Below are 8,425 nucleotides of genomic sequence, written 5' to 3' on the forward strand. Positions count from 1 at the left end.
GAGAGAGAGAGAGAGAGAGAGAGAGAGAGAGAGAGAGAGAGAGAGAGGTAAGACAAGAGGAGAGGAATAAGTTAAATGGTTGACAATAGGAAAGGAAGATGTGATTTGCAAAGGACACAATCCTATATTCCAGTGTAATTCTAAAATTAAATACCAACCCTGAAATCATTCAACCAACAAATGGGCTAATGAACTTAATAGACATTTCTCAAAATGGGAAACACGGAAGAAGTCCATAAGGAAATGCAGCACTTAAATATTTCCTGAAAAACTCTGTAGTCTGCCCCAACTGCTCATTTATACTTCTGCAGTGCAAGCGACCGTACCCCACATCAACGAGCCCTCGTTCTTGATCTTCATTTTTGCACTTGAGCTGCAGTTTTGCTTTTTCTGTTTCTCTTGGCTTCTTCATCACTTCGCTCCCTTGGTTTATCTTGTTCTTACTTTTTTCGATAAGCAATTCTGAGTGGCTTTGGTTACATTCTACTAACATTTTATATGAACGAACTGCATCCTGGATTTCCAGTGGTTTTCCAGAATCTGCATCAGGAAAGAGTGCGTAGAAATTAAACACATGGGCACATTCTGTATACACAGGCTTGTACCTTCTCATATTCTGTCATTCGTGGTAAATGACTGCAGATTGAGTGCCTATAGTCTGGAGTGCATTATACTAAGATTTTTCTGCTTTGAATTAACTGCTTTTATTTAGGTTAAATCTGATAGAGAAGACAAAATAAGATGACCATTGTGAATTTAGATATATACCAAAATAGAGTCCTAGGGTTCCACAGAATATCTTTTTCTACTGCACACAGAAAGATTTTCCATAGGAAGAAACTGCCCTACTGGGAATCAAAAGGATGAATAATAAACATCTGATCAGAAGGTGAAGAGCATCCTAGCCAGTCTAGACAGCGGGCTGGGGCTTTGCTGAAATTCCTATCTAGGCAAGGAGGAGAAATAGACTCTGACCTGTGATACTCTTACATACAAACATAAAAAACTACAAAGAATGTAAGAGCTGAGAAATAAGGGCTAGGGCTGAGACATGACATGCCCACTGCAGTCAGTAACTCATAGCAGCTATGGTTACCTGAAGAGACTTGCACAAGACTGAACTAGGATTCTATCAGGGATGAAGAAGAGTTGTATGTGCCCATTGTTTTCTGAGGAGCTCCTGGAAGTTAATGGTCACTGGATGAAGGGAGGGACTTTTTTTTTTCCTGCAAGGGTATAGCCACTAGAACAGTGCCCTGTACTCCAGTAAACAACCCACATCCATGCTTATTACTCAAGCAAACCTAATTAAAATGTAGTAGGTCTTATAAAAAGGAACATAGAAAGGAAACTTGCTGGGGAGAAGGAATCCAGAGAAAGTGGGAATGTCAGAAAGGAGGACAGAAGAAGGTGTACAAAATCAAAATATGTTACACACATGCAAAAAGTAGTCAAAGAAGAAAGAAAAATATTGAAAAAGTGAAAACTAATGCATACCAAATAAATGATGAGATGGTATGCTTCAGGCATGGATAATACTTATCTTTGATAGGTAAATAATTCTTCTCTGCTAATGTCTAGATTCCCTAGCAGGAGAGGTTATTCAGGCCAATGGGTAAGAAAAAAACTGGCGCAGGTCAAACGTTTGTAGAAGAGTGAAACTTGACCTTCATCTCTCACCCTGCACAACATTCAACTCCAAATGGATCAAGTGCGGGACCTCAGCACAAGATCCAGCACTCTGAATCAGATACAGGTGAAAGTAGGGACTGTGCTTGAGCTTATTGGCATAGAAAGGAATTTCTGAACAGGAGCCTGATAGCTCAGGAGTCAAAACCAAAAATTAATAAAACTAAAGTTTCTATACAGCAAAGAACACTATCACTTCAGCAAAGAGGGTGCTTACAGAATGAAAAAAAATTATTAACCAGGTACATACACACACACACACACACAAACATATATATATATGTATACACACACATATATATATGTATATATATATACGTATGTATATGTATATGTATGTGTATATATATGTATGTATGTATGTATGTATGTATGTATGTATATCACATATGATTAGTACCTAGAATATACAAAGAACTAAAAAAAAAAATTCAAGAAAACAACCCAAGTGAAAAACGAGACATGGGGCTAGGGAGATAGGTCAGTGGTTATGATATGTGCTGCTCTTTCAAGGGTCTCAGGTTTGAGTCCTAGCACCCATAAAGCAGCTAACAACCATGTAGAACTCCAGTCCGGGCCACCCAGTACCTTTTTTGGCCATGCATGATTATGGGACACAGCTACATAGGCAGGAAGGACACTGATACACATAAAAGTTTAACAGAAATGAGTTCTCAGAAGATGAAATACAGACCAGTAAATATTTAAAAATGTTTAACATAATTAACCATCAGGGAAGTATATGTTAAGACTACCTTGAGATTTCATCATACTTCACTTAGAATGGCAATAATAATAATAACAAAAACAACAAATGCTGGCATGGATGTGGGAGGAGAGAACACTTATTTACTCCTGAGATGAATGCAAACTGGTGTAGCCTCTATGCAAATCAGTGTGGAAGTTCCTAAAAAAATCCCACATGATTCAGCTGTACCATATATCATATTGTATATCATATACCATATATCATAATACCATATCCTATTATAGAGTATCAACAATGTTCACTGATGTTTTATCCCAAATTAATGGATAATCAAAATGAGTTAAATGGAATATTATTCAACTATTAAGAAAAACAAAATCATGCAATTTATAGGACAACGGAAGGAGTTGGAAACAATTGCTCTTGAGTGAAGTAACCCAGGCTTACAAATACCACTTGTTTTCTCGCACTCAAGAATATGGCTTCACATCTTCAAATATGTGTGTTTCATTTGGAATGCCTAAAGAAGTCAGGAAATTATGGAAGAGCATAGTAGGTAGAGAGGCCTTCAAGGAGGGCAGAAAGAAAGTGGAGGCATCAAGGTTTAAAGAGGATTAGTGAAACAGGAATGGTTAAATTGGGATGGGGAGGGGTAGGCTAGGGTAGCTAATAAAAACACTAGACATTATTAAAACTTCCTATGAAAATACTACTGTAGGCGCTTACACACACACACACACACACACGATAGAGAAGAGAGAGAGAGAGAGAGAGAGAGAGACAGATAGAGAGACAGAGAGAGAGAGAGGGAAGGAGAGGAGATAGAGAGGAGAGAGTGAGTATGTGCGTTAAATGGAGTTCCCCTTTAACAGAACAACTGTGCCCCTACTAGATACACTGCAGGTTAATAAATATAAAGCTCCGTGCTAGAAATTGAGTAACTTTTTTGGAATTGTTGGCCAGTGAAGACCCATATACCACAAAACATTACAAGTTATTGCCAATGCTGTGATTGTCCTGCAGTATTTGACAGTAAAATCCTTTGCTGAAAACACCATGAAGTTGAATCATAGAATGTGAAGAAATTAAGCTATTACTGGCTGGAAGATTAATCCCTACTGGCTAGCCTTCATAGTGCTGGAAGGTATTATGCTTGTTTCCATAGGAAAAAAAGTAATCTTATACATCTGTGAATCTTGAGAGCTAAAGATAACACCTGACCTAGTAAGATATGACCAGTGGTGCAGTAGCTACATGAATACCATAGGAGCAACTAATCACTCTCCAATTGGATTAAAGCCTTACTCCACAAGATGAAACCCACATCTGGTACCATTTCTGGACTAAGAACCTAGAGCTAGAAATTCAGAGTCCTTAGGGGCGAGCCTCTTATCATTCTGCTAATTGAACATAGGATTAAATCTATTCATAAAGGAGGGTGACCCCATAGGAAGACCAGTAATCTCAACTAACCCGGACACCTGAGATCTCTCAGACACTGAGCTGCCAACCAGGCAGCATACACCAGCTGGTACGAGTCCCCCAATTCATATACAGCAGAAGACTGTCTGGTCTGGCCTCAGTGAGAGAAGAGTTGCCTAGCCCTTGAGAGACTTGAGGCCCCAGGACATGGGGAGGCCTGGTGGAGTGGTAGGGTGGGACTGGGGACATCCTCTTGGAGACAGGGGAGGAGCAATGGGATAGGGAACTGTCAGAGGGCAGACCTGAAGGGGGTTGTGAAAAAAATAAAAAAAAGAACTTATCATTATACCTATAGATTCATGTATTTCTCAATTCTCTCTGTTTTGGACAGAATTATAATAAGGGTGAGCAAAAGCGAGTGCAGAAATAGGTTGAAAATGTGTTAACTGATTTAAAGTTGCATATATTGTGGCTGTAGACAAATCAGCTACAGACAAAATGTAGCAATTTTTTAAAGAAACATTTTGTTGTTTTTGTTTGTTTTGTTGTTTGTTTTGTTCTTTTGAGACAGAATTTCTCTGTGTATCCCTGGCTGTTCTGGTGCTCGCTCTGTAAACCAGGCTGGCCTCAAACTCAAGAGATTCGCTTGTCTCTGCCTCCCGAGTGCTGGGATTAAAAGCTTGTGCCCAGCATTGCTCAGCAAAATGTGGCAATTGTTAATAAGCAATCAATTTTCTCATCGTAAAGATAGAAATTGAAGAGGACATCAGAAAAAGAAGAGAATGGTCATACTCACAACATATTGGGATTTATATTACAAAGCTGATATATGTCTGAAAATGATAATAAAGTAGTACAATCTTTTCCAAAACCCCAATGAAAATTTTAACAGGATGAGAAAAAAAAAGTTAGAATTCAGAATACAAATAGCCACGGTAATCACATGGAGCCCTGCGAAGGCTGACTTAGAATAAAGCTACAGAGCTGTGGTAACCAGGACAGTCAGGCACCAGCACAGCAGGACACACTAGCAAGAATAGAAAAAGTGGTCCCAAGTGGACCCCACCTCCTATAGACTTGTTACTTCTAACAGTTTCCAAAACTGTGAATTAGTGAGAAGCCAACCTCTTCACAAATGTGCAGGGAAAATAGTATGTTAACCTGCATCCCTATGTCTCACACTGCACCAAAGATATAACTAGTAAAAGTCCTTGTGGATAGGCCAGATTCTGACTTTGAGAATTACCTCGACACTGTACTAAAGGCTTTACATTTATGCAGTGGCCTTACCTTTATACTTCATTTGAAGTTGATTAACTATCATCAATATATTGTCATAATCAGGCAAATCATAATCCTCAGAGAATGATTCGGATAACTGGTCATCCATAGCACCCACATACTTCAGAACCTGTAATATAAAAATATATAATATTGGAATGTCCTCAATACTTATACTACATGGTAAATGTACCAACATCTCACCTATCCATCTTTTTATGATTACGATTTCTTTTAGATACGAAAGGATCTGATTTTTCAAGGATTATCAATGGTAGTCTTTGCCACTATTTGAAATTTTCAATATAAATTTCACCAGATAATGGAAAAATGTAGACCATTTCACTTTAGTTTCTATCATGTATTTATTTCACCCATATTTCATAATATATCATTTCATTTGTAAATTATTTTGAATGAGATATAATTTTAAATTTACTTTATAATACCTTATTCTTTTCACCAGATGTTTTCTTCTTCAGCCTAGAAAGAAGATAAAAGTTTCTGCTCAACATTTAAATATGAAAAGAACAGATAATACTGAAAACCATTATATCTATAGAAAACACACGCATTTGATATTTCTCCTACTCAAAAATTCATAAACTATTTCAAATGTGATAAACTACAAGTGAGATTCAGTAAAATAGAAAGTAACATAAAAAAAACACATTTATTACTAAAACTACAGATAATTAAATTCTGAGCAAACTTTCTGAGAGCAAATGGAACAGGAAAATATGATATTACTAGTTTTGTTTTATGAAAAGAAATATGTTGTCTTTCATATTGTCATTTTCTATAAAAATAAATCTTTATGAATGTTAACTCTAATTGAAAAATAATGTGTAAGTCCCCAAAGAAGGGAAATTGTCTTTCAGTGAAGATAGGAGTTAGCTTGGTTGGGACCTTCACTGCAATCTAAATTCAGTTTAATTCTCGTAATGACTATATGAGGGAAACGACAGTATTTTATAAATGACTAAGGAATAGGTTAAGAAAGACCAAAGCACTTGACCGAGTGCATATAGAATGTCAGTGGCAGACTCAATTCAAAACCAAGAATGGTGGCTACAGGTTTCTTATTACTTTGTGAACATTGTATCTGTCCTCAAATATTTTAGTTCAAATGATGGTATGTAGATTTAAATTATTATTATATTTCTGGTTATAAGTATTTTTTCCTAATTACAAGTATTTTTTTAAAAAAAATGTGAAAACTAGGTATAGAGACAATTTTGGAAATTGACATTCAATAAAACAAATGGTTTGTTTGTCTAAAGACATTTCTCAACTGGTGAATTTATTCAACTATTTACACCTGCATTTCTTATGGAATGTATGATGCATGACAACAAAACAGTTAATAAAAGGAAATAGAGTTAAATAAGTAAATAAAACAAAAAATAAAGTAAATAAAGTAAAAAAGTAAGTAAAGTTAAATAAAATAAAAATAAAGTAAAAAAGTAAATAAAAGTAAAAAAAGTTTAAAAAAGTAAAAAAACGTTTTAAAAAGTAAATACTTTAGAATTTCATAATCCAAATGTAGACTACACAGCATTTTAAACAACTCTGCTATAAATCCTTAAAGGTAGCATATAAAATCTTCTAATCTTTGGACATGAAGATCCAATTAAGCGCAGCAAAAATACTGTCTCAACTGGGTGATTTGTCGCAGCGTGGAAACATAGTCTAAAAATTCTCATTAAACAACATTAGAGGTGAAAAAGGAACTGTAGAGGCTCTGGAGATGGCCCATCAGTTAAGAATAGATAATGTTCTTTCAGAGGACCAGACTTTGGTTCCCAGCACCCATATCAGGGGGCTCACAACTATCTGCAACTACCTCTCTACAAGGTCTGACCTCAAGTGTCTGCACTCATAACACACACCCCTAACAGATACGCACACTTAATTAGACTAATAAAACCTATTAAAAAATAGCTCAGTGGTTTAAAGTACATGCTGCTCTTGCACAGGACCTGAGCAAGCTTACAACTGCTTGTAACTCCAGCTCTAGGTGATCTGATGCTGATGTCCCTCTGACAACATTTACACACATACACACACACACACACACAGACACACACACACTAATTAAAAGTTAAGAAAATTTTGTTTTAAAGACACTTCATTAAGTTTCAGCTTTTGTAGTTTTTCTTGATTTTCTTTATTACTATTCCCTTTAACAGTAAAAATTCTCTAACTTGGGGACACCAGTTTGTACAATCAGAGTTCCACAGTATGTTAGCTTTCCCACTGTTATAAAATTCTTACAGAAAGAAACTTTAGAAAGGAAAGGTTTATTTTGGTCATTGTTAAGCCTGTGGTTTATCACAGAAGGAAAAATATAATGCAGGAATATGATGTGTGCAGCTGGTCACATGACATCCATATTTGGTATTTTTCTTACAGTATTTTTCCTTAAAAATCTTTTCATTATTTGTAACTATGCTATATCTGTGGTTCTGTGTACATGCCGGCGGATCCCAATGACATTATTCATTGATTCATTCATAAAAATGCAGTGTACTTGGAGATTATTACAGACTGTTTCTATTTTTATTTGCCTTTAAGTTAAAATGCAGGAAATACTAGCCCACCACAAGGAAAGATAAATTAGCACCAAGTTCAAAACACAAATGATAATGATATCATAAATCAAAGTGACATTCGAGTAAAAATATGTAAGCTCTGTCTGAGCACAAGGAAGTCTACACGCATAGGAAAGAAGAGCTGTCAAAACTCAAATCGAAACAAACAGAGCACACATAAACAAAATCCCGAGAAAGTGATTCTGTTCAGGGAAGAAAGTGGAAGCAGAAATACATGTCACCTACATGTTTCCTATGAACTTGCAGTTGAAAGTGCAGGACACTCTGAAACAAGAGGAAATTAGTACTACACTAGGCTTGAACGCTGCACAAGAATGCCAGGGTCCACTGCTTATGGAAAATGGCATCAAGAAAACAGGATTAATAATTCAATATGTGCTACATTTTTGGTTGTTTTGGCATATAGTAATACTGGATTTAAATGAAGTAATTAAAGTCACAGAAAACATGTACCATGGAAGAAAAAGGGAGAGAAATATCTTAAGAGTGCAGTCTTACTTTTATGACTATTTATTGTTATGTACAGTTGAAGATATCCATACTGTTCTTAGTTATCTATTCACCCTCACTTTCATAGTGATCCCTGACTTTGGGAAGATGTGGCACAATTTTATACACACACACACACACACACACACACACATATACATACATATATATACACATACATACATACATACATACATACATACATACATACATACATACA

The 8,425-nt window shown here is 36.0% G+C and overlaps 1 protein-coding gene across 1 annotated transcript in view; it reads right to left on the minus strand.

Annotated features, from left to right (window-relative positions):
* The window catches only part of LOC114617438, a 38,260-nt gene that overhangs the window by 25,700 nt on the left and 4,135 nt on the right, over positions 1 to 8,425 (minus strand). The window contains exons 2-4 of the mRNA XM_028763040.1: positions 5,551 to 5,584; positions 5,111 to 5,231; positions 327 to 540 (exon numbers count right to left, since the gene is read on the minus strand). Of these exons, the coding sequence (XP_028618873.1) occupies positions 327 to 540; positions 5,111 to 5,231; positions 5,551 to 5,584 (369 nt within the window). The remainder of the gene's footprint in view (positions 1 to 326; positions 541 to 5,110; positions 5,232 to 5,550; positions 5,585 to 8,425) is intronic.

The sequence above is a fragment of the Grammomys surdaster genome, unplaced genomic scaffold (genome assembly GCF_004785775.1).
Source record: "Grammomys surdaster isolate TR1022 unplaced genomic scaffold, NIH_TR_1.0 136, whole genome shotgun sequence".
Classification (NCBI taxonomy): domain Eukaryota; kingdom Metazoa; phylum Chordata; class Mammalia; order Rodentia; family Muridae; genus Grammomys; species Grammomys surdaster.